This window comes from Alosa alosa, chromosome 8 (genome assembly GCF_017589495.1).
Source record: "Alosa alosa isolate M-15738 ecotype Scorff River chromosome 8, AALO_Geno_1.1, whole genome shotgun sequence".
NCBI classification, from domain to species: domain Eukaryota; kingdom Metazoa; phylum Chordata; class Actinopteri; order Clupeiformes; family Clupeidae; genus Alosa; species Alosa alosa.
In genome coordinates this window covers 13868785-13893386 of record NC_063196.1, presented here as the reverse complement: position 1 = coordinate 13893386, position 24602 = coordinate 13868785, and the positions used below count along the sequence as shown (strand labels likewise).

The 24602-nt window shown below is 44.5% G+C and overlaps 2 protein-coding genes across 6 annotated transcripts in view; one reads left to right on the top strand and one right to left on the bottom strand.

The window, feature by feature from the left end:
- Positions 1-1599: 1599 nt before the first annotated feature.
- On the top strand, positions 1600-11491 carry LOC125299901 (cytoglobin-1-like). Its single transcript, XM_048251402.1, has 5 exons — positions 1600-1956; positions 7353-7460; positions 7655-7775; positions 9357-9437; positions 10163-11491. Exons 1-5 carry the CDS (start codon positions 1796-1798, stop codon positions 10286-10288), a joined length of 597 nt encoding a protein of 198 aa, XP_048107359.1. The 5' UTR covers positions 1600-1795; the 3' UTR covers positions 10289-11491.
- Positions 11492-12764: 1273 nt separating this feature from the next.
- The window catches only part of cep170bb (centrosomal protein 170Bb), a 26231-nt gene continuing 14393 nt past the window's right edge, over positions 12765-24602 (bottom strand). Inside the window, exons 7-20 of one of the 5 annotated variants that reach the window (XM_048250865.1) lie at positions 24416-24532; positions 23240-23812; positions 21628-22778; positions 20922-21098; positions 20221-20332; positions 18161-19882; positions 17301-17535; positions 16922-17078; positions 16605-16643; positions 15937-16065; positions 15632-15720; positions 15377-15470; positions 15227-15278; positions 12765-15020 (exon numbers count right to left, since the gene is read on the bottom strand). In XM_048250865.1, coding sequence (XP_048106822.1) covers positions 14809-15020; positions 15227-15278; positions 15377-15470; positions 15632-15720; positions 15937-16065; positions 16605-16643; positions 16922-17078; positions 17301-17535; positions 18161-19882; positions 20221-20332; positions 20922-21098; positions 21628-22778; positions 23240-23812; positions 24416-24532 — 4859 coding nt within the window. In that variant the 3' untranslated portion in view covers positions 12765-14808. The remainder of the gene's footprint in view (positions 15021-15226; positions 15279-15376; positions 15471-15631; positions 15721-15936; positions 16066-16604; positions 16644-16921; positions 17079-17300; positions 17536-18160; positions 19883-20220; positions 20333-20921; positions 21099-21627; positions 22779-23239; positions 23813-24415; positions 24533-24602) is intronic. The other 4 variants (XM_048250867.1, XM_048250868.1, XM_048250869.1 and 1 more) reach the window with 4 other exon arrangements.

The window sequence follows — 24602 nt, the reverse complement described above, 5'->3', positions numbered from 1 at the left end:
TGGGTTAGTTGGCTCCACAGAAATATACAATTGGGTATCATCTGCGTAGCTGTGGAAGTTTACATTATGCTGACTTATGACGTTTCCCAATGGAAGCATATATAGAGAAAATAGCAGGGGACCAAGGCAGCTCCCTGGGCCACATCAAAAGGCAAGTCATGTTTTTCAGATACATGATCTCCTAGACTGATATAAAAAATCTCTGCCAGTAATGTAGGTTTGAAACCAGTTTAGAGCATTATCAGAGAGACCCACCCACTTAGCAAGGCGGGTGAATTAGGATGCTATGATCAATGGTGTCAAATGCGCGACTCAAATCCAGAAGAATAAGGATTGAGACTTTGTTTGAGTCAGTAGCCAGTCTGAGATCATTGACTATTTTTACTAGAGCCGTTTCTGTGCTGTGATTTGATCTAAAACCTGATTGGAATTTTTCAAGGATACTGTTTTTGTTGAGGAAGGTATTTAACTGATTACAAACAACTTTTTCAAGTACTTTGCTCAAAAACGATAGATTTGATATAGGCCTGTAGTTGCTCAGATTGGTATGGTCAAGATTCGACTTTGCATATGTCATGTCATGCTATTGGATCAGTGCTGTGAGGGGAGGCACCACGCGGCAAGCGTATGTCGTGTAGTACTAGTGGATCAGCGCCAAGACGCATAGGTCTGCATATTTCATTTATATTGAATGCCACGATAAATAGTTTAAAAACTTGTGAATGTGAAACTGAACTCATTACAAGTCAGAGAACGTGAGCACACTGGGGTTGATCTGTGCACACAATGACTTGTTTTTATTTTTTTAGGGGGGCTGAGATTAAATGTAGGGGTGCTTAGTCCCTGGGCCAGGCCTTTGTTCCTGAGTAATGACACCTTATGTGTGTGCCAAAGACTTTTCGCCCATGGGAACCACCTCAAAAAAGGAAAAGTATGGCAGACAAAAAACAAATCAGACCAAGCGGCATAATAATGATAATCCTTCCAGAAACAATAAGGCTTCGCACCTCTGTTGCGAAAATTGATTCTGCAGAGAACCTCTCGAAACTTCCATCGGTATCACCCGACAACCTTGTATTGCATTACCGTAGCAGATTCCACTGTTTGGTAGTGACAACTCTGAGTTACAGAATGAGTAAAATGTTATTTAATCCACTTGGAGGAATAATACGTCAGCATTGTTGCTCTTGTATTTGTACCGTGACATTGAGACGTCTTTTAAGTAGAACAGAGGGGCATGTTTTGATGATAAATCTCTGAATAGCCCAGAAGTTCAACTTCCCACAGGGAGCTACCGGCCTTGCGTGATCTCTGGTGGTTTAATCTGACTGAGAAGTTCCCATAAGATATCTTCATGTCAAATTGTCCCACCCATCCAATGGCTGGGAAATACAATATGCCTATATTATGGAACAGATATTTGTGTGATTATGCGTCTGTTATTTGTTTTGTTTTGTTTATTCAAACTTAAGACGGAAGAGCATATTAGCCTAGATCAATGTGTGTGTGTGGGTGTGTGAGGGAGGGAGAGTGTGTTTGTGTGTGTGCTGTCTGGTGTGCCAGGTCTTTTTATAGTTTATGAAAGAGAGGTATTTCAATAACCCCTCCTGTGGCACTCGCTAGCACTACCATGGTCCCCGTAGCGCACACAATACGGCAAATTTATCATGACTGTCGCGGGCGCAACTAAAAACACCGAAGATGCCCGTGGCTGAATATCTGAATCGTTAGACAACAGCAAAGCGTCAGTCTTTGTTCTATCCATTTTTTTTTTATTTTTTAAATTAGTTTCACCATGGGCTGTCCAATTTCAACACTTGCCTCCAAGCCAGCTGTGGACACTTCGGAGGAGATAGCTTTGGTGAACCTTACGGACAGTCAGAAGGAAATAATAAAGGAGTCGTGGAGTAGCATTCAGCGGGACATAACCCGAGCAGGCATCATCCTGTTCGTCAGGTTAGTAAGGAGTTTAAAATGTAATCCATCCTCAGTTATCAACCCATAGAAACAGATGAAGCAGATACATCTGTGTCAATTATGTTTCTCCTTTAATGATGCATTAAAACATATTTTCAAACTGTGTTAACAATGTTAAAGTGACCAACGAAGCCAGTTGGAATTATTTAAATTCAAATGAAGATGTTATGTAGTTAATTGTACCTCACAAACAGCCTAGACTATGGCATTTATGGACATTAATTATGTCGGTGATTTGTGGGACATGGTTTTGACAGTAGGCTAAATCAACAACCATGGTTAGTCCCTTCAGTTGTTTTCAGAATCAGAATCAGCTTTATTGGCCAGGTTTGCGTAAACAAACAAGAATTTTGAGGAACTCACTTCACATAAAAACATAAAAATAAAAAAACATAAAATAATAAAAACAGAACACTGAGAATAGAACAAAGAGCAGTATAATATGGCTATGTATACAGTACATTTGCAAATAAATAGACCACTATGGGTGGGATAGGGTAGTGCAATTGTGTGTGTGTCGGAGGTGGGGGTACTATTTCTGAGCGTTCAACAGAGTGATGTTTGGGGGAAGAAGCTTTCTCAAACCATTAAACACAATGGTTTGCATATTCAAATATTGGCAAAGACTATACCTCTAAATATAGAAGACTATATTTATTTTAAGTCATGGATCATATTTTCTGGAATATCTTTGACAAGGGACAGATACCCCCTGTTTTCTCCAATTAAGAGTCTGTCACCCCTACCATGACTTACGGTACACAGTACTAGTAGCTACAGTACACTGTCATTCGGTAGTTGTGGTCTGTGCTTTAGGAATATGATAACAGAATGGTCTCGAGAACAGATTTAAATCGGATTAATGTTTGACTAAATTCTGTGGACCAGTCTTTTTTTTACTGTGCACACATAGCACACATTTAAATATTTATTAAATTATGAAGATGAGATATGTTATATCAAGGCCGTAGTAAAGCCATGGAGTCAACATTGGGGAAGGGAACCAAATGTGCATGGTGGGTGAAATTGGTTCCTGCCATTCAATTTTATGTAGCCTACAAATTCACAAACACATGGGTGATATGTTTATAGGTTTTCCTTTAAACAATAATGTCTAATAATAGTGTTCTATAATGTCTAATTTCTTAATTTTCATGTACCATTATATCTTAATGCCATTGAGCGTTGAACAAATTACAGCCATAACTATAATCATATGAACATAAATCTGTGCATTGGTATAGAAAATAAGATATTGTGGTCAAAGTAACAAATATTCAAAAACTTGGTTGTGCAACATCTGCATGTGCTTTCTGGGTATGCCTTTGTGTGGCTATATTACCATGACTCCATGTGATCATGCAATGCATTCAGAGTAGCCTAAAGGGAGGGGTACAGGATGAGGACTATTGGGCAGGGATAAACAGTGGCATGGGGTGAGTAAAGGAGCAGAAACGGACTTATCCAGTTAAAAACAGCTTAGTGTAAGGTGCAAAATTATTTTGGTTTGAATATTGTAACATGATCACATACTATGGAAAATGATATGGCCTTGTATAGAATGTTTTCTAGTTCACAATAATGTAGTAGCTAGTGGTTACCTACTACCCTAGTTCAACTTAAAAAGAGCACTGATCAGGTGCTACAGGAGAGGAAGGGCGATGGGAGAAGGCCGTGTGTAATTTCTCAGAGTCAGAAATAATGACCAATCTGTACATCTGCATTTTTCAAATGGTATTTTATCATTTTGTGGTACTGTATTCTCACTTTCACACACAGTAAGTGGTTGCTCAAGAGAGGGAAATTGTCAATATATAATATAAATAAGTCAAGTCAGTGTTTTCCTGGCAATTCTCTGCAAACAAGTTTCTTCACTTAACTGAGATAATTATCTCTGTATACTCTGTTTATAGCATACCATTTTCCAGTTTGTAACAAGTGATTATTTTGCACAACAGTGAATGATACTTCTGTAGCCTAACGATTTCTTGATATTTTGAGGGAACAGCATTTTTGAACATTGTCTTTGACACCTTTTGGCATGTGGCAGTGCCATTTTCAGTCAGAACAAACATATTGGTCATGAGAAAATCAACATTAAATCAATTTGCCAGGGCTAATAATTTTGCACCTAACTGTAACTGTATAACAGTTGCAGCGAGAGAAATTCAATGACAACATAGAAATGTCGAAAATAACATCAATGACTTTGCACTTTTAAAAGGAGAAAGTTGCCATGTAAGTCTGATTCTGTTCTGGGGAACACTACCTTGAGCATGAAATTAATATTTTTCACTAAGAATGTTATGCTAGTGAAGCAGATTTGGTACAAATGTGAGTAATATTTCCTGGCTTAGCAACCAAGCCTTGAAACCTTGAGGTTGATCAATATGCTCTATGTTTCCTGACACATGCCTGAGCCTGTGAACCTATTGTAAATCAGCTGACACTAAGCAGACACGCACAAAAGCCTGACTTCCTTTCTTCACTCGCGCATTCATCACTCCTACGGCTCATTAGTGGGCATGTTCATCTGACCTTCATGTCGCCATACCAACACGTGCAGTGGGTCAGTTGATCTGGGTGGGTGGGTGCTGAGTGATGGACCTGTCCACTGGCCACCACTGAAGTCTGGTCCATGGATAGAAACAGACCTGAACCAGTCATTGCATGAGGATGTGGGGGGACCAGTAGACCATAAGAGAGGCCATTGTGATTGTTCTGGCTGTTGAAGTGAAACAACTGAAACAATCTCAGTTCAAGCTCTACGCTCTCCGTAGGGGAACTTGACAAAAGAGGACACATTGCAGTAAAAGGCTATTAGGCCTGTGTGATATCTGACCATCATCTGGTTTGATGCATGCAAGCACTAAGGTGCTCTAAGTGATGTTACGCGGTTTCTAAGGTTTATATTTTTGTCACATACGGGCAAACATCACCTCACCAAACTGCTCCAGGAATTAGAGATGTGAGATGTGTTCTACGTGCGACATGAGGATAGGTAAATGGCGGAGGCCTCAAAATAGCCACAGCTCTCATACCATGGCAGACATTTGAATCTCATTGACAAAGTTTATATTTCTGTGTGCAGATTTCAATGATGTTTGCCTTGTTATTTGCAAACTAATCCATTCTCACACAGGGCAGTTCCTCTACATTCTTCCCACCATCTTTTCCTCCACCACAAAGTGGACCGCAATCCACCTCGAATTTTACATCAGTTAGCCATATATATCAACAGCAAGGTATTTTTTGCAACTGGAATCTCAATGGAATTGAAAATTGCCAGTATTATGAATATCAAACCAAATAATGTTAAGTTAAGTTAAGTTATACTTTATTAGTCCTGTAGGAAATTCCTGTAGGAAATGTGTGCTCTGCATTTTACCCTTCCGGGGGTAGTGTGCACACTATCACACACACACACACTCGGATCAGTGAGTTCACTAGGAGGACACCCACAGTAGGAGCACACATACACACCTGGAGCAGTGGGCAGCCCTTAGTCTGGTGCCCAGGGAGCAGTTGGGTCGGACAACAAGCTTGCAACAGGTGGTTAATACAATTTAAATTGAATGTTTGTTTTTTTCACACATTCTTTCATGTGTTTCACTCAGACTTGCATTAAAACTACAAACTACAAACACCAACACCCTGTTACAAGCAGATATATAGGGACTGACATGGGGACTAGAAAATATCTGTGAAATAATACGGACCAGAACAGTCCCCTTCTTCAGGACATGAGTGAGTAAAGTCTGTTGAGAAGTAATCAATTTTATAGTGATTGTATACACCGTAGGTACCTATAATGCCCCTTTTGTTTATTGGGGGGGGGGTCTTAATGTACAGCACCTTGGTCAACTGCTGTTGCTTATAAAAGTGCTATAAATACATTGACACTGGCATTGACATTGACATAGAGATCCCCCTGACATAGTAGTCTACTCTTCACTCTCTTGGCGCAAGGCCACAGCCCTGAGAACTCCAGAGAATACGTAGATTTTTTCCCACTCTCTTTGGCCAGACTAAATTTCCATTCCATAAGAGACTAGAATCCCCAGGGACCCCTACAGGGCCGGTACTGATGCCATCCCTGCATTCAGACCCTCCACTCCTTTGCCATTTGGGAAAATGTAATTTTCTCCTTCCTCTTTTTCCCATGATGCCTTTGTCAGGGACCTGGGAGGGCTTTTAATCCCAGCAGGAGATGAACCATTCTAGAATCTTCACAAGGATTCGGCCAATAAGTTTGCTTTTACACCACCAAGTCATTTATTGGTCAGCTGAGTACAGCATTCTATTTGTTAACATTTTGTTAACACTGGTTTTGTAGTTCACTATGGACATTTTTTAAACAGCCTGGGCTTATTAATTTAGTTCACGTTTTTATTTCCAAAGCTAGATCAATTCTTACCACGTCCCCAACGGTGGCAGCTGAGAACTGACCCTCTTAAATTGTCTGGCTTTTGTTTGCTAACCCAGTTCCTTTGTCATTATGCTACTACCGCCCCAGTTGAACATATACTGATATAAGACCAAAAGGTTTCATGACGATCCACAAAACAAACACAGGATACACCATTATAGTGAGGGATGATGTCTCCATCAGAGGCCAATGCATGTTCGTAGTGGCCTAGTTTACCGTAAGTCACTCTGAATAAGAGCATAGGAGCCAGTGCATGTTCCCATTGGTGTCAGTTATCGTAAGTCACTCTGGATAAGAGCATAGGAGCCAGTGCATGTTCCCATTGGTGTCAGTTACCGTAAGTCACTCTGAATAAGAGCATAGGAGCCAGTGCATGTTCCCATTGGTGTCAGTTATCGTAAGTCACTCTGGATAAGAGCATAGGAGCCAGTGCATGTTCCCATTGGTGTCAGTTACCGTAATTCATTCTGGATAAGACCAACAACTAAATGACAAATGATAACGTAATAATAATAACGACTGTGTTCTTAACTTCATCCATATGATACAGCTCCATTGAGTGTCCATATTGGATGCTTGTATACATTTCATATCTTCATAAATTCATGTCTGCAGGCTATATTAGAGGTCCATTAGGTGTCTGTGTTGGATTCGCATACATGTCTTAACCTCACCAAAGTACCTTATGGCAGAAGCTCCTTCATTAAGTCCTCAAGGTTGAAGTGGGCATACCTTATATCCAATCCACAATGTTTCTGAGACATTCTTATGTCTTAGAATTTCATTCTAAAATTCTTCAAAAAAAAGGGGTTGAGATAGTTCATCCGTGAGTGCAGGAGACAGAATGCTCTGCAATACATCTTGAACAATGAAGGACTGCTGCTCAAAGGGGACAAAGACCTGTGTGTTCCATCCATTGGAAACTCACTTTGTGTTGTGGCAACAGATTGTTCGAGAGCCACCCGGAATGCAAAGAGGTGTTCTTTGAGTTCCGTGAGGTGGATGATGTCGAAATGCTTCGCGTCAACAAAGAGCTGCGAGCCCACGGGTTGAGGTGAACACACACACAACAACATCAACAACCTCCAACACACATAAACACACACACACACACACACATACATCAATACATCAATGGAACTCCATAAACCAGTATACTGTGTATGGTAATAGATATATAACTATTTCAATTTATAAAGTTAAAAGGTGTGGTTGTAGCTTACCTATGATCGTCTGATTTGGCGTCAGGGTGATGTCCTTCATTGAGAAGAGCGTGGCTCGACTTGATGAACCTGAGCGATTGGAGAAGCTGGCCTTTGATCTGGGGAGAAAACACTACAACTACAGAGCCATTCCCAAATACTTCATGGTAGGACTCTGTCCAGTCTCCCGTGCTCATTACCTCTGGTGGTTATCTAGACCTCATGTTATCCAGATTATTATCCAGTCCATGATTTGTTATTGTTGTTGTCAAGTATTCTTGAGTATCTGTATAATGGCTGTGGTGCATTTTGTTGTGTTATTAAACATAGGATAGGTTGTAGTTTGCTTACCTGCATGCGATATTGAGAGGTTTGGCTACTGTAGGAAATACCCAGCCAGTAGTACAATAAATGTACATTCAATCCTCTTATTAATTGATAAAGTGCAAACATTTTACTGTACATTTTGTTATAATACATGAAGACCTCAACAGTACAAGGACATGGAAGTAAGGATGTTTTATTATACAGTATATCTCTGCATTCTCTATTTTGGTTCTTTTTTGTGCAGTAGTAAGCATTATTTGCAATTCTTAGTTCTATGTAAAACTGTAAACAAACACTATCAAGCGGCTGATAAGGAACAGCTTTGGAATTCAGTAAGAACTTGTTTATTAAAAGTGGAGTTCTTTAGACGTGCTTCAGAAGTAGATCTACTTGAAGTCTGGAGAGGCATGTTTCTGAATGACAGAAAGTACAGTTTGTGCCGTTAAAGGACACATTCATTTTGAATTAAGCTGTAGTACTCAGGACAGCAGTGTGTCTCCACTCTCCACAGTCACTCTCAGAGTCAGAGGAGGGTCATTCATGAGGTTGACACCGATAGAGTATTAAAGGTACACTGCTGGAGAGACCGCTGAATTAGCGCGGCTTAACTTTATACCATTAAGAGTCACCTTAAGTGCTTGGAAGCGCAGTACTCTCTCTGACTACTTGCCACAGTGGAGACCCACTCTGTCACTGCTTGTGCAAGTTAGCCTGAAAGCATGTGAAATGATTATTACACTTAGTGAAACGGTTAGCACAGAATCAAGGACAAACTTTGGGACCCTTTAACATTACTGATGGTTATTCATCTATACGAGTGGGTCCCACTGGGGAATAGAGATATGACATGTGGGCCGCAACGAACAGGAGAAAATTTGTCTTTTTTGTTCTTCCTAAGTGCGGAAAAAGTGTGAGTATCACTGATATTTAAATCACACACACACACACACACACACACACACACACACACACACACACACACACACACACACACACTCACACACACAAACCAACTTAAATACAGTGATGATGTTATGAGAATGGGAACTCTCAGTGCTGTTGTTCTTGCTTGCTTGTTTGCAATCAATCTTCTTGAAATTTGCTGCTATGTAGACCAGTGGTTCTCAGGTGTGCTGTGAGGCAAAGTGAGTGCTGTGGCATTTTGAGGAACCCAATGCATTTTATACAGGCTCATGAAATAGAGTATAGAGTTATTTTAAATAGCATCAATGACACAGCTTCTTAATTAAAAAGCTCAGTCCGCCTCACGTGACCATATGCCTGTCGCTTTGGTCTCACCTCATGAAAGCTCTGTGCTTTTGCCCTAAAAAGGTTGAGAGCCTATTGATCTGATACCTACATCATGTGTACTGGCTTCACACTGCTGAATGCCTCCTGATATTTGTGATGCTGTTTTGCAGTATGTCATGCCCGAGTTTATCCGAGCCATCCAGCCAATACTGAAGGGCGACTTGACCCCGGAGTTGGAAGATGCTTGGAAGGTGCTGCTTCATTGTGTGTGTGTGTGTGTGTGTGTGTGTGTGTGTGTGTGTGTGTGTGTGTTACATGTGTAAGTGTACGTCATTCACGTACCAGTGAGCTGATTCTTTTACATGAGATACATCTGCTCCCTGCAACACACATTGACACATTTAAATGGTTTAGCAACACTGACATCTAGTGGATGTCAACAGAAAATAAAAACAGGAAGTCCAAGAAGAAAAAAAATCAAAGATATTTTTCCTTCAGACTATCAGGAATCATTCATGCCTCCTGATGGATTTTCTCCATGACAAATGATTTGTTATGCAAAAGTTAGATTGGTTAACAAATTATTATATGTTTTTACTGGAGAAGCCTTGTTAAATCAGTTTTTTTTTCGTTGTCTTTACGTTGGCTTTGTCCTCTTCTTTCAGTATCATTTGTCATAGATATACACATGAACATATAATGTATAGTATAACAATGTTTTTAGTTTCTGTTAAAAAAAAAACCCAGCGATAATATTAAATTAGATAAAATTAAATTAGAATCAAATCAAAGAAGCATGAGCATAAAGCATTTTGGGGTGGTATACAAAATATATCATATATATCAAACTAGATTTTAGATCAAAATGTATATAAAAAAGACACATCAGATACCCCCCATTCTCTTATCTCTCCCTCTCTCTTTCCCTCCTCTCTGTCTTTCTCTCTCTCTCTCTCTCTCTGTATCTCTCTCTCAGGCACTCTTTCTGTACCTGACTGGGATGATGAGGCAGGGCTACCTGGAGGAGGAGAGGAGGAAGACTCATGCAAGAGGCCCCCCCAGCATCCCCTCATCATCTGTCAGGAGCCACCATGCCATCTGAAGACCCTCACACCACCACAGCACACACAGGCTAGAGCTACACCCAGCATAGAGAGACCTGACTGGAGCCACCATGCCATCTGAAGACCCTCACACCACCTGATGGTAGATTCTAGCCGACAGACTAAACTGTAACTGACACCTACTGTATGCATCCATCCAATGATGCATCCATCTCCATTCATGTCAGTGCTTAGAGCTTACAAATGCTTACAACTCAATCCACTACCTATTGACTTCCACGCCCACAGAAATTATTAGAGGGTTGTGCTAACTGGTTATCAAATATAGCTAAGACTGAAGCTCTTCATTTGTCACCTCCACTGGTTTCACAATGTCATTACTCAACCATATGTCTTAATGGGTGCAGTTAATCAGGATCAAAATACACACATACACACACACACATCACACAACCATTTTCACAAACCAACCATTTTTTACCTCCATTGCATCTTAGCAGCTAAAGCTAACAGCTAATCAGCAGAACCGCTCAAATCAATACCATATATTCATTACAAAACACTGACCAGTGATACTATATAGTAATGGTCCAATGGTGAGTTAGACTTTTCCAATACTGAACTGAACTCATTATGCCCAGGATATTTCACTAGGTTTCATTTTGTATTTTATATATTTTTTAAATACTTTTATTTCCATTCAGTTGTCTTATTTATCTGCATTGTGTGGATACAGATGTACCGGTAGATGATGTACCCTGGTGGTGTGACACATCTCATAAAACCTCTTGTAAGTTGATTTTTTTTGTGACTTGTGTAGAGTGAGTAGGCTAGTAGATCAGCTCTTCTATACTGATGGTCCACACACAGTCTATTTCACAGCATTGAGACCAGTGCTTTTGTTCCTTCACTTATCTTTTTCATTTTAATCCCTTGGCTACTGGCTGATATTTTGGCTGTCAAGTCAATTGTGTATTTTGGAAGTGCAGTACACTGAAATGACGTCAATTTTTTTCTCAATCTTACACAACTAAAAATGAATGAAATCCCACTCTATGCTTTACCTTAGTTATTCCAATATTAGAATTTGCAGTGGTATTGTAAGAATCTTTGTTTTTATTCATAAAAATTGGCATTTATGTCTTCAACATATGCCCTCATATTTTATCCTTGACTGTGATGTAACAGTTTGTATCAATAGTATTTGTATAGGTCTTATATAAAAGTGAAATAAATGTTTATGTCATCATGATTGCAGTATGTTGGTATTTGTATAGGTCTAATATAAAAGTAAAATAAATGTTCAAGTTTGTTTAAATGTGTAAATTAAGTAAAATTAATTTAAATTAAGATGAGCACTCCCAGGTATTTATGACTGAAATCAGTTTATTACAAATGAGATGATAAAAAAATGAAATACATTCTACATGGTGCAGGTGGAGATATGGAACTTAAGAATGGAAAAAGGTAATATTCTATATAAAATAATAATCATTAAATACAGAGAATATTATGAAGTCGATGTTCAACAATATGAGCCAAGTTGGTAAGTTACACTGTTGCATTTTATGGTCACATGGTGTACATACAGAAGTATGTGTTTTGTCATCTAACAAAGCTTATTACAGAGCTCCATGCACTGAAAGAAATAGTAGACCAGGTAATGTCATCACAACAGCAGCTGATGAATTGTCGTATAGCCAATCAGATGTCGGTTTTTAACTAGGTTACTACATTCTCGATTACTTTTGGCTGAAGGAAGCAGTGGCAGCATCAGTGACTCCAGAGATTCCACTTGACACCAGGATATACTTAAATATAAGCATTAAAAAACACAACCTACAGTATAAGTGACAAAAACCTATAAGTGATTCAACAGTATGCTAAAAAGCCTGCCCTTTTGAATGTCTAAAATGGTGCATAACCTATATTTCAGCCACTTAAAGTTCCAGATTTACTGCCATGTACATTTTCCACTTTCACCTGCAAAGTTTGAGGTGTATAGAATTTTTTTCTCTTTTTTAAAATGAAAAGTGCACATTTGGTGAACTAGCCAAAACTCTCACCCAGCTACACTACATTATGGTTCACATGCATTGTGGACAAAATATCGTTATTTTTTGTTGTTCTTTTTCATTCTTTTTTGTACACATACATTTATACGCTGTTTCACTACACACACACACACAATCTCATATCCCCCCCCACTGTATTTGCGCATACCAGGGGTTCACTGCAGCTCACACTATGTCCACAGATACCACTGCTGTGATGGCAGACTGAAGCTGGTAATACATTGTTGATGAAATGTAATAATACATCTGGTTTGCTTACAGCACAGGCCAAAACAATGGCTTGTTTCAGACTTATGACATTTAAAAAAAAACACCAAACAAGAAGAGCAATGTAGCAGAGTGCAGGAGAAAGAACTTGATTATTTTTACAAAATATTTATATTTATATATATATATATATATATATATATATATATATATATAAGAGAACATAGATATGATATGGAAAATGAACTAGCCATGATTTTTTGGCCTGTGTTGGGCAATCATTATACCACTCAGCTATCAATCACAAACAAAACAATCATGTGATATTTGAAAAGCCTCTGAGTGATAAGCATTATAAACAGCTGATATTACTGCAACTGAACTGCATCTTAGTGGCCTGCAGTCTGCATAAAGCAGCTATTGCCCATGTACAGCACATTGAATGGAGACATCTGTGCAATGAAAATAATCAGGCCAACTAAAAATACAATACCCAGATCTGCAGGAAGAAAGATCAAAATGAGTAAAATACAAGTACAAGTAAAGCACAAGTACAAGTAAAATATTCAAATGAAATAGATTTCGTTTAGACGTTTACCGGGAGCACACAGTTCTTGCTTGTTAAGGAGCATGTGATTACTTTCATAGTTCCTGGAGTATTCATCTACCTTTTTGCAAGTACAATATTTTGCTTAGTAGGTGGCAAAGGAAATCAATATACAACATTATGGTTTGGTAAAGGTTGTTTTACTACTGGAAAGCCATAAATGGTTGTCTTACTACTGGGAAGCCATACATTATTGGCCTAAAACATCCCAATACATTCTCATTAAAATCTTTGTTTCTTTTGCCAAGTATATGAGACAATGCTAAGGAGAAGAACTTTACCATGAGAAGGCCGATCTCATCTGTTGCCGTTTGGACTAAATGATGCCCCCTTAAAACAAATCAGTCATGTGCCACAGATGTCCATATTATCCTAAGGAAACGGATTCTCATGACAACTTGTAGTGAAATGATCATAAATGCTTCATGATGGTCCCCTGCGAAATTTAGTCTGCACAGCCTGATATGACTCAATATTTCAGTATATGGATATAGCTGACATGCTAATAATCTGAATCAGGAATGATAGTGCTAAAGGCCAGGCTAATGATGCGAAAGAAGAAGGAGACCCGTTTGCGCTCTCGATTCATTGTCAAAATCACAAAACAGTACTGCACATTCAAGTCTAACCTGGGCAAAACATCAGTAAGCAACCTGTCACACAGCAGAACCTCAACACACTGCATAATAGTGTCCTCTGTTGTCTCTTGGTCACACCATATTTACACTAACGTAAACATCAGAGATAGGATCGTTAAGGAGTGAACTGCCTGATTGTTCAAGTAATTGTAATGCTCAAGTTGGATTTGTGAAATTATTCCATACATGGTTATGTATGTACAGCATATGCTGATCTATACCATTCTGTACCATTTTTTCTAGAATCTGCGTGAGAAACAAAACACAGCCATCAAAGTCTGTGCCAATGCGTTCACAGTGACTATTTTCATGTTCCAAACCAATGCAATATGATTTGTAAAACTCCAATTGCTCAGGGCTTTTCTACACTAAACTGTACTGCTCCAAACAAAATGTTCTGGTTCTGGAAGGCATATTTCCAAGCGCTATCATGACAATCTACATCACAACATTCATTAAAAACGCTTTAGGGATCTTTAAGATAATTCCTGACAACCACATTCAAAAAACATTATCACCATACCAATCAATTATAATTTACTATTTCCTTTAGTATAGAAGTCAGTGAACATACCCTGGCTAAATCGAACAAAAGAAAACTAAAAGGAAGCCTGCATGGATCATTCTGGTATGCTACACTGTTTTGGCCCATAGTATTGCTGCCCCTCACCCCACCTTCTGCTCATCTTACGTCAATAGATACAACATAATCTATGCTATGGCTATCATAGCACAGGACACAACATATGTGGCACAAAATGGGTCTCACATTATGGAACAGGGATCCCATGGGATTCATGGGTCCTTTAAAGACCAACCTCCTCTCACTTCACCAAAGGGACACCAACCAATCACACAGGCATGTAGACATTGATACACTTGTTTAAGCAAAGCAAACAAGCTCTAGCTGTTTTGTACATATACAGTTTTGCCTTCAAAGCTTGTGCAACATGTCAGCATTTTTTTTTTGTCTTAAATACAGCATTACTCCCTAACTTTCCTCAGGACTCATAGACTTGATACAAACTGCATCAGACCAAGTACTTCTGGTCATCTGATCCACGTGTGCCCCTCTTGGTTCTTTCGTTAGCGTTAGGTGTGGTGGGGCCAGTGAAGCGGCCGCCAGAGGGCCGGGCCTGTGAAGGAGTCTTGGCTTTGGAGGTGTGTCTTGGCGTGACCGCTGCAGGGGAGGCAGTGGCCGCCATCTTGGGACTTCCACTGGGCTCCACAATGGTGTTGATAACTTCAGTGACACAGAGATAAAGGAAAGAACCAAGCAAACATTTTCAAGTTTTGTCAACATGCCAACCAAGTGACAGACATGCGATGCTTGCCGAACCTTTGCATTTGATTCCACTTTTAGACTGTATTTGCTTTTGCACTTTCCCATTCTTACACAAAGAGCCAGAGTAGCCAAAATGAAAACATACAATAATTTTGTTTACTTACCCTCCAACTGTCTCTGAACTCTCCTCAACTCTTGCAGGATTGAAGAGATTTCCTGTGATGCAAGGACGAATATATTATTAACAGCTATTTTGAAGAGTGCTGTATTGAAAATGTAGCACTTAAAATGGCTACCAAGAGGAAATTTGAAACCTTATTAGATGTTTTCAGGATAGGGACTTCATTCTCAGCATTAATCTTTGCCTCAATTTCCTCCCACACCTCTGTCTTGTTCCGGAACATGACCCTGAAAACAACCAAGGCAGGAAATCAACCCCAATATTCCTTTCAAACGCAAATAGCTCTTATTATTTTTATTATTTAAAACTAGCAAATACGGAGCCTGATTGATAAAAAACCCTGTAATTCCAACCCCTGGCTATGTCAAAAAATGGATAGAGCCCTTACTTCATTTTCTCCGTGAGCTGCTCTGTATTCTCTCGAATGGCCTGGGAGAGCTGGGAGACAGGGTTCAGCATGAGATTGTCCAGAATGACCTGTGACAGAAGGGATGGAAAACTTTTAAGCAAATTCCTTTGATTATATTATATTATATTATATTATAGTATGAGAATCGGTCAGACCGGGTTCAAATCCTGAACCTGTTGTTGCCAGTAGGCTACACGTCACTTAAAAGCAACTAAAAAGATAAAAGCATCTGCTAAATACCAGTCACTTCACTTTAACAAAAGAGACAGTAGAAAGCAGCACACCTCTTCCCTATTCCAGGGGCGTCGCTTCGATTCTTGTTCATTCATATTGGAATCCTGCTCCAGGGGACTGAGGGAACCTGGTGGAACTTTCTGGTAGTTCAGACTGGCCTCTGGTATGTGCTGTACCAACTGGACACACAAAACAGCAGGTGAGCCTCTGAGATAAACTGACACAACGCTGTTAGATCCACAAAGACGTCTGGACACAAATTAGGTGATCTCAGTTACCAGGAAAAGTTTGGCCACTGAGTGACACAGAATGCCTTAGTGTAGTTTGCTCAGAAATGCTTATTTCTGAGCAAACCTTTGTGGGTGAGTAGTGCATGCAGTTAAAGCAAAGCCTGATACATCGCTAAGTACACACAGCACATCATGCCATCCACAAGCTGGTGCTCGCAAAGCCACTTCACGGCCTTATGATAGTATCCAATCAAGATCATTTAGCGTGATGGTTAAGATAATAGTAGGATTAGTAGTAATAGACACTAAATGCCTTGATTGAATGTGCCCTGTTAGTCGCTAAGAAAAATTCATTTATGATGGGGGCAAAAAAGCACTGTTTTTTTTCACCACATCTGTGAGATCTTTTATTTGCAAAGCAAGTGAGAAATGCAACCATCTGCAAGTTAGTGGAGTACAAATGAACTCGTGAACAATGATTTAAGCACCTGGGATGACAGGACCCCCTGCAATGATGCATATGGCCTCTGCACGAGAGAAAAGGAAGAAACACTGGTGAACACCGTCAAAAAGAGCTCCGATTCAAAACAACTTTTCACAAACGTCTGGACCATCCCTGTCAAAAGGGTTCCACCAAGCCACCTCTGCTATGTTGTGCATTCTCTGGCGAGGAGCACTGCAGGTCAGCCATTATGGATCTGGGCAACATGGCCGCCGATGGCAGTTGCACTGCATGTATGGGAGACTGGTTTACATGATGGGAAATGAGGCCATGAGTGTGGGGGCATAGGGAGACGGGACTTACTTCCTCCCGGGCAGAGATGTTAGAGGCGGGCGTGTTTGGCATGGAGCTGGGGGAGGTGGTTGTGCCCATGCCGGAGCTCTGGGAGTCGCCATCACCCGCCACATCGTGGATCTCACGGGCAAGGATCGCCAGATCTTTGGCCAGGTCCTGACTCAACCTGCAAGGTGGACACAAGACCCAAAATACTGTACGTACACAGTCTTGCACATGTTCTTTACTATGAAATGTTCTTGGTCTGCCAAGAAACAGCTGAGTTGCAGCTAAATTGAGGGTTTACTTAATAAAATAAAACATTCTGTTACTGTGTTTCTCAGCAATGCAAGATGTTTTGCAGGCCTAACTGATGTGTTGAATGTCTCGGGGCTCTCACTATGGCTACCTGGCTATCTCAGCGCTGTGTGTGGACCAGTTCTGGAAATGCTCGTTCTGCTCCTCCTCCTCGGGCTCCAGCGAGATGGACTTGGAGCGGACGGGCGTGACCTTCAGGGCCTGCGTGGTCTGCGTGGAGGCGGAGGCGTGCGATCGCTTGTGCTTCTGGCTGCCCGAGCTCACCTCCTGCTCCTCCTCAGAGGTGGACGAGTAGTCCGAGCCCTTCTGCCTCCAACGGGCTCCTGCTGGACACACACACACAGACACACACACACACAGAGGAGGAGTGGAGGAGTGTTTAACATGGCTACTGTCAAAGATGTTTCTTTATCCTCAAATGTTGTGTTTATTGTATCTTTCCCATCTTTGTATATACTGTAGGGTAGGGCTGTGCAATTCATCAAAATCAAATTTTATTTTTGATGACTTCCAACAAAGACCCCTTTGCTTTACAGTCGTAACTGTAATGTGTCAAATAATCATGATCTCAATACTGACCCGAATGATTGTGATTATGATTTATGCCATAATCGAGTAGCACTACAGGGCACATATTTCCAGCTTCTAAGAACACAGTACCATCTTATTTAATGTGTAGCATGTATATTCCCACCTTCACTATTGTTACAAGGCCGTAGACATCTGAGGTCTATAACATGGTTGCCTTACTGATTAGGGGCGGTCAATTACACATGCAGGGGTGCGTTTCCCAAAACCATAGTTGCTAACTAAGTTAGCAACTTTGTTGGTTGCAATGCAATTTCCCATTGCCAACCAACTAAGTTGCTAACAGGTTAGCAACTATGGTTTTGGGAAACGCACCCCTGCATGTGTAATTGACTGCATGTGTAGCTTCAGCATCTTTGTTACCTTGCTGGTGTTTGTGGGGTTTCGCACCTGCTGCATTGGTGTGCTTGGCGGTGCTGGACCGGGTGCGGGCGGAGGGGAGCTTCGCTGTTGCTGATGCTGTCTTGGTCGTCCCCTGTTTGGGTTCTCCCGGGGCAGCCTTGCGTGAGCCACCGGCGGGTTCGGAAGTGCGGGTGGACGGAGCGGTCCTGCCTGAGGTGGACTCCGTGTCGCTCGGGGCAGTGAAGGACCCGGTCCTTTTCCGTGGCATGGCCAGGATGTCGAGCCGCGACAGTTTCTTGCTATCCGCAGGAGTTTTGCCATGGTCCGAACTTTGGGAGGCCCGGTCAGTTTCAGTTCCCTCGTTATCTGAGGTCTCGCCGAGGCGGGCCCGCCTCAACATGGAGGCCCGTGTGGGACGTGGTGCGGAAAGGCTGTTGGACCGGGTCAGAACCTGCGGAGTGACCTTGCTGGGCGTCTTGCTGGGTGCTTCCTCCTTCAGTGGAGGGGCACTCAGCCTTTTCCGGGCTGCGGCACGGGAACCGGACTCGTGGTCGGAAGAAGAGGCAGCATCCGCCCAGTGGTTCTGGCCGTGGTTCTGCTGACCCTCGGACAGGTCCAGGGAGCCCCGGTTCCCGGCACTCCGGCGAAGCTGCAAGCGTTGTGCAGCCCCGGCTTTCGCCGCACTGTCGCTCGTGGTGGTGGTGTGACTCCGGCGCTTCTCCGACAGGCGCTCCCGAGCCGTGGGCTGCCGTCCCTTGTCCTGCCCAGACCGCTCCTTCTGCGTTCCGGAACTCCCCAGCCGCTTCTTGGGGGCCGTCACTGGAGCGTTCTTACTGCTCACCATACTGACCGTACTGGCTGTGTCCACGTCCGACTCCCCGGACATCGAGTCCTCCCCTGTCTTCCCGTCCCGAGACGAGTGCTTGTCCTCGGGGGAGCTGAAGGCCCGCTCGGCCTCCTGGAGGAAAGCCGGGGGCTCGTGGCCAGCCTCCGCCCGCTCCAGGTCCCTGAGGGTGGGGTGGCTGGAGATGTGTGGCAGCCTCTTGACCTGGACGTCGTCGCTTGTGCGCTCCTTGGTGAAGCTCTCCTGCCGGACGAAAGCCCCGGAGGCCGACGCCGGGTCCTTGGTGGGAACGGAATCGCGGTCGTGGGTCTGGAGGTTGGGTGCCGAGGAGTTGGGCTTCACGCTGCGCCGCGGCTCGTGTCCACTCAGGTGGCGGATCAGGACGGTAGTCGGGGGCGTCCGGGGAGACGGGTCCCTCTCAGACTGCGATGACAGCGGGCTCCTGGACGCTTCTGGCCGACCTTGTGACCCATCATCAGACCCAATGTAGAAGGAGGTGGATTTGGGTGTCTGTGCAGGCGGCTCCTGAACGATCCCCCAGGGTGCACTGTCCCCTGGGGAGGACAGCGTGCCGGCCACCCCCCTCCCCCGGTTCTTCCTCTCCAGGATAGAGCCGTCCTCTGAGCGGCTGGTGTCACTCAGGCTGTCCGGGTCAACATCGTCCTGGACGCAGAGCCTCTGGGCAGAGTCCTGCTGAGTGGGCGTCCCCGACCCTCGTTCAGGAAGCTCGCAGTCCAGATAGGGGTCGTGGCGGATGAGGACGCAGGGGACTGGACTCTCTGATTTGTCCCCTAGGGGCACTTGGGGCAGCAGACGCCGGGTGCGGGATCCCTGGCTACACTCGGTCTCCGACACATCCAGACTCTGGCTCAGCATCGTGGAGTGTGGCATCCTTCCATCTGAAACAAATAATAATCAACAAACTAACCACTGTGGGAGGGCCTATGGGAAATAATGACGCTAATGAGTATGTGCTCCACAAAAGATACACAATACAATGTAAAAATGTAAACACCATCAATGCATTTACTTTATCTTTACTGTAAAAGCCAAGGAGAGGGGCCAACGGAACTATACATGGGGCGCGTTTCCCAAAACCATACTTGCTAACTAACTTAGCAACTTTGTTGGTTGCAATGCAATTTCCTATTGCCAACCAACTAAGTTACTAACAGGTTATCAACTATGGTTTTGGGAAACACACCCCAGTATATGAAGAACACCACATGAGTCTCACCTCTGTCTGGTTCCATCTGTGGGCTCCCACCTGGGGCTCCAGGCTCTGTGTAGCTGTCAGCTAAGCTCGCCCAGCGGGACATCCATTTGGGACTGCTCTGGGATGCCTGGAGCTAGCAGAGAGAAAAGCAGTGATGGACATGATGGACAGATAGATAGAGTGAGGTTGAGCAAAGCACTGTAGTGTATCACAGAGCAGAGGGACAGACTACAACAATGTGGACAACAGATGTAAAAATAGCCTTTTTGGCTAATTCTGGCGCATTTACAGTATGCGCCAGAATTAGTATAAGTATAAGTGTATATACTCTTTTGATCCTGTGAGGGAAATTTGGTCTCTGCATTTATCCCAATCTGTGAATTAGTGAAACACACTCAGCACACAGTGAACACACAGTGAGGTGAAGCACACTCTAATCCCGGCGCAGTGAGCTGCCTGCATCAACAGCGGTGCTCGGGGAGCAGTGAGGGGTTAGGTGCCTTGCTCTAGGGCACTTCAGCTGTGCCTACTGGTCGGGGCTCGACCCGGCAACCCTCCGGTTACAAGTCCGAAGCGCTAACCAGTAGGCCACGGCTACCCAATATAAATTAAATAAACCTTAAAATAAATAAATAAATAAATAAAAACAGGTTCAAGTGCTGCCTCAATTAAAGATATTGAGGAAGATGGTAGACGTTAGATTAGCTTCTGGATTTCAGTACCTGTGTCTGCGCTGGATCAGGGCTGTGTTTGGGGATGTTGAGGCCCTGGATGGTGGCAGAGGCCAGGTCAGCAGGGCTGTGAGTGACCGGATGCTCTTCCCGGCCATCCTCGATCACGGGACGGGTTACGCACAGAGTGGGGCCACTGTACTCAGGTGAGTCCAGCACACCAAACACCTGATGGGTTGAGGACAGCAGGTAAGTATGACACAACTCTTGTTGTCAATATTAGTGATCTGGGTGATACATGCCAAATTTGTGAACACCAGTACACGAGAAGGTCAAAAGGTAGCATCAAAGATTTAAGAATGTGAATTTGTTTTCATGATCCTCAAACAATTCTGAACATTTCAGATATATTGTTTTGCATTTTTGAGCATTCCAGTCCGGAGAAAATTGACCTTATATCAGGTGTGCGCTTGTTATTGATCCCACTGCTGTTGGCCGGTTGCAACCTACGCTCATCAATACGTCATCGACACGCCTCTTTATGCAGACAGGATTCGATCCCCATTTCGCGCCCATAGACATGAACTATGGTGAAGTATCTTGCTGCGCCTTAACAATCTTTGGTAGCATGACCTCTACAGTATGACCTGTATGACATTTATACCTATACCGGTATGCATTGGCCATTTGCAGCAGCAGATTTCAACTTCAATCTGAACTGTCTCCTCAACCTTGACAAACCCCATTCCAGTCTTACCTGGTCAATCATGCTTCGCGCCTCCTCCACCTCCTTGTCCTGGGACTCCGTCTCGATGGTGTAGGTCCCTGCATCGCTCAAGCTGTCCTCCTCCTCCGTCCTCATCGCACGCGACGTCCGTGGGTCCACGCCGCTAATACTGATGCTAACGCTCGTGCTCATGCTAAAGCTCTCCGTCATGCTGATGCTGGGAGGCATTTGAGAGGGCTCCGCCGGCAGAGAGGAAGTTGGGACGGGGACTTCCTGTGGGACAGGTGGGGAGGGGGAAGTGGGGAGCGGGGACTGGGGAGCAGCAGGGGGGCGGGTGGGGTAAGTGGTGGTGCACTGCGAGGGGGAGGAAGGGTAAGAGACTGAGCCCGGGCCACTCAGGTCACCTGGAGAGGGCAGAAAGGTTTGGGAGGGGGCCGCGGTCAGCACAGGGGGGGCCGACATGGGAGGAGGAGGAGGACTCTCCTTCAGGAGCTCCGCCGCAAACTCCTGGGCCAGCCTGGACTTTCTGCCCGCGCTCCCAAACTGTCGGAGGGCTGGACGGGAGGCGGCAGGCCCTGGTGGCGACGGCGAGTGGCTTCCTCCGCCACCATGGCCGCCGCCACTGGACGTCTCCTCGGTCTTCTCCCGCTTGAGGGAGCTGGAGCGCTGCGGGCCGGGGGGGTGGGGGTGGCCGTGGGCAGAGCCCTTCAGGGGGACGGTCATCTGCTGCGTGGGCGGCGGGTGGCCGTGCACCGAGGCTGGACGCTCGCCACTGTGCCCGCTGCCCTTGCGGCGCTCCAGCTTGGCACGCAGGGCCGAGTACGAGTCCGGGTTGGCCGTGAAGGACTGCGAGCGCTTCTTGCGCGGGTTGTCGTCGAAGAACTCGATGACGAAGGCCTGCTGGCTGGGGGGGTCAGCGTGAGGCTGGCGCACCTGCGGGGGCGAGGGGGCCTCCTGTGGGGACAGGCACACCAGGTCTTGGGGGGCCACTGGGGACGGAGGGGCCAGTTTGGGTGGAGACAGCTGACCGGGCGGCTGGGGCGGCAGAGGCTCTGAGGTGGGCACTGAGAGGTGTGACGGAATGGACTCCTGCGACTGGACGGACTGGCGCGACTTGCTCCTCTTCCCCTTGAGGACGGGGTCCTCAGAGTCGCTCTGGGTGCCGTCGTCATGGTGATGACCTACATGGACAAAAAACCCAACATTTGTGAAGAACTCAAATCAGATTTCAAATAGTTGCAAATACTGTGACTATTCCAAAACTAGGTCTTTGGAAACTAAACTCATAAAAAAAACTTAGCCAATCAACCACTGAACCTCAACCTTTTCAATCATCTTTTATATCTATTAAATGTTTGACCCATCTGATATGAAGGTGTATGGGCTTTTATTTCTTCTCATCATCGGTCAAAGCAGTGTTTCCCATACATTGACTTATTTGTGGTGGCCCACCACAATATCAACATTGACCACCACACAATGATTTTCCAGGTTGTACTAAATTGTGCTTAAAGCTGGTTAGCATCATAACCACGCTGCGCTAATTTGTTAAAAACTGTTGCATTCAAGTTAATTCTGCAAATCTACCACCACAAATAGAGTTCAATTCTGTGGGAAACACTGCAAAGCCATAGCAGCTGACCTCTGAGTGTCTTGATGTTCATGGCGAGGTCACTCTTGGTGCTGTAAACGTCCTCGCAGGTGGGCTGCCTCCGCATCATGCTCACGTCGCTGTGCACCAGCCAATCGGCCACCTTGCACTCGGCCGACATCACCTCCGTGGGCGTGTGCGCCAGCCCCTTGGCGCCCGAGTGCGTCTTGCCGCGTGGCCGGGACGAGAACTTGGTCACGTGGTCCTTGATCTTGATCTTGCCCGGCGCGCACTCGTCGAACTCGATGGTGAAGGACGCGTGGCTCTGCACGACGGGCGGCGTGGGTGTGGGGGGCGGCGGCGGTGGCGGGGCGTCCGTGTCTTTGGTGGGGATCTCGTTGAGCTCCTGGGCCGAGGGCTTGCCGTGGTGGTGGTGGTGGTGCGCGCTCGGTGCCGGCGGCGTCAACACCGGCGGCGTAGGACTCGTCTGGAACTCCTTGGTGGGGATCTCAAAGTAGCTGGGCTCCCGGTGATAAGGGAAGGACAGCGACTTGCCCTGGAGGTCCCGGTAGTCTGACAGGGCTCCATTCACCTTGCCTTCCCCAGGCATAGAGACCTGTATGTCTGAGAGAAGAGAGAGAGAAGTGAAGAAGGGAGGTCAGACAGAGGATGTATCTGATAACGATGGGAATGTACTCACTATAAGGAGAAAGGGGATATAAAATCATTGGGATTACTAGGTTTCCCAACAGCACAATAGGAGCTAGGCAGCAGACTGACAAACAGTAGGAGTTACAGCCGGAGGCTGAGGATTACTCTCAATGAGAGGCTAGAGATCTATACAAAGAGACAGCAGGCGGGAATACAAGCCACAGCAGCAGAGAACAGAGAGACAGGGAGAAACAGACTCCCTGATAGTAGGATAGCATAACAGAGGACCAAGACGGGCTCCCTACCAATAGGATACGACAGCAGAGAACCCAAATGGGCTCCTTAACAATGGGATACAACAGCAGGGTCCCTAACATTGGGATACGATGAAAACAGACTGCCAATAGCATACTGACAGAATCAGTGGATGTGGGAGTTGAAGTGAAGGGGACATGAGGATGAAGTTTGAGAACCACTGAAGTAGTGGGAGAAAGTGAGAGAAGGAGAGAGTGAGAGAAGGAAAGAGTGAGAGAAGGATGAAAGGGTGAACCTGGGAGAGAGTGAAGAGTGACTGACCTGGGTGGCTGTCTTCTGGCCGTCGGCCGTCACCGTGCTGCTTCTTGTGTCCAGCATCCTCCTCTCCCCACCAGGAGGGCTGGCCATACAGGGGGGTGGGCCGAGGCACTGGAGGCTCTGGGAAAAGCAGGCGTGAGCACCAATACACACGCACACACACACACACACACACACACACACACACACA

Coding starts and splice junctions, on each gene's coding strand:
- LOC125299901 (XM_048251402.1), top strand. CDS start 1,796: ATGGGCTGTCCAATTTCAACACTTGCCTCCAAGCCAGCTGTGGACACT. Junction 7,776..9,356: donor CCATTCCCAAATACTTCATG/GTAGGACTCTGT, acceptor GCTGTTTTGCAG/TATGTCATGCCCGAGTTTAT. Junction 9,438..10,162: donor AGTTGGAAGATGCTTGGAAG/GTGCTGCTTCAT, acceptor TCTCTCTCTCAG/GCACTCTTTCTGTACCTGAC.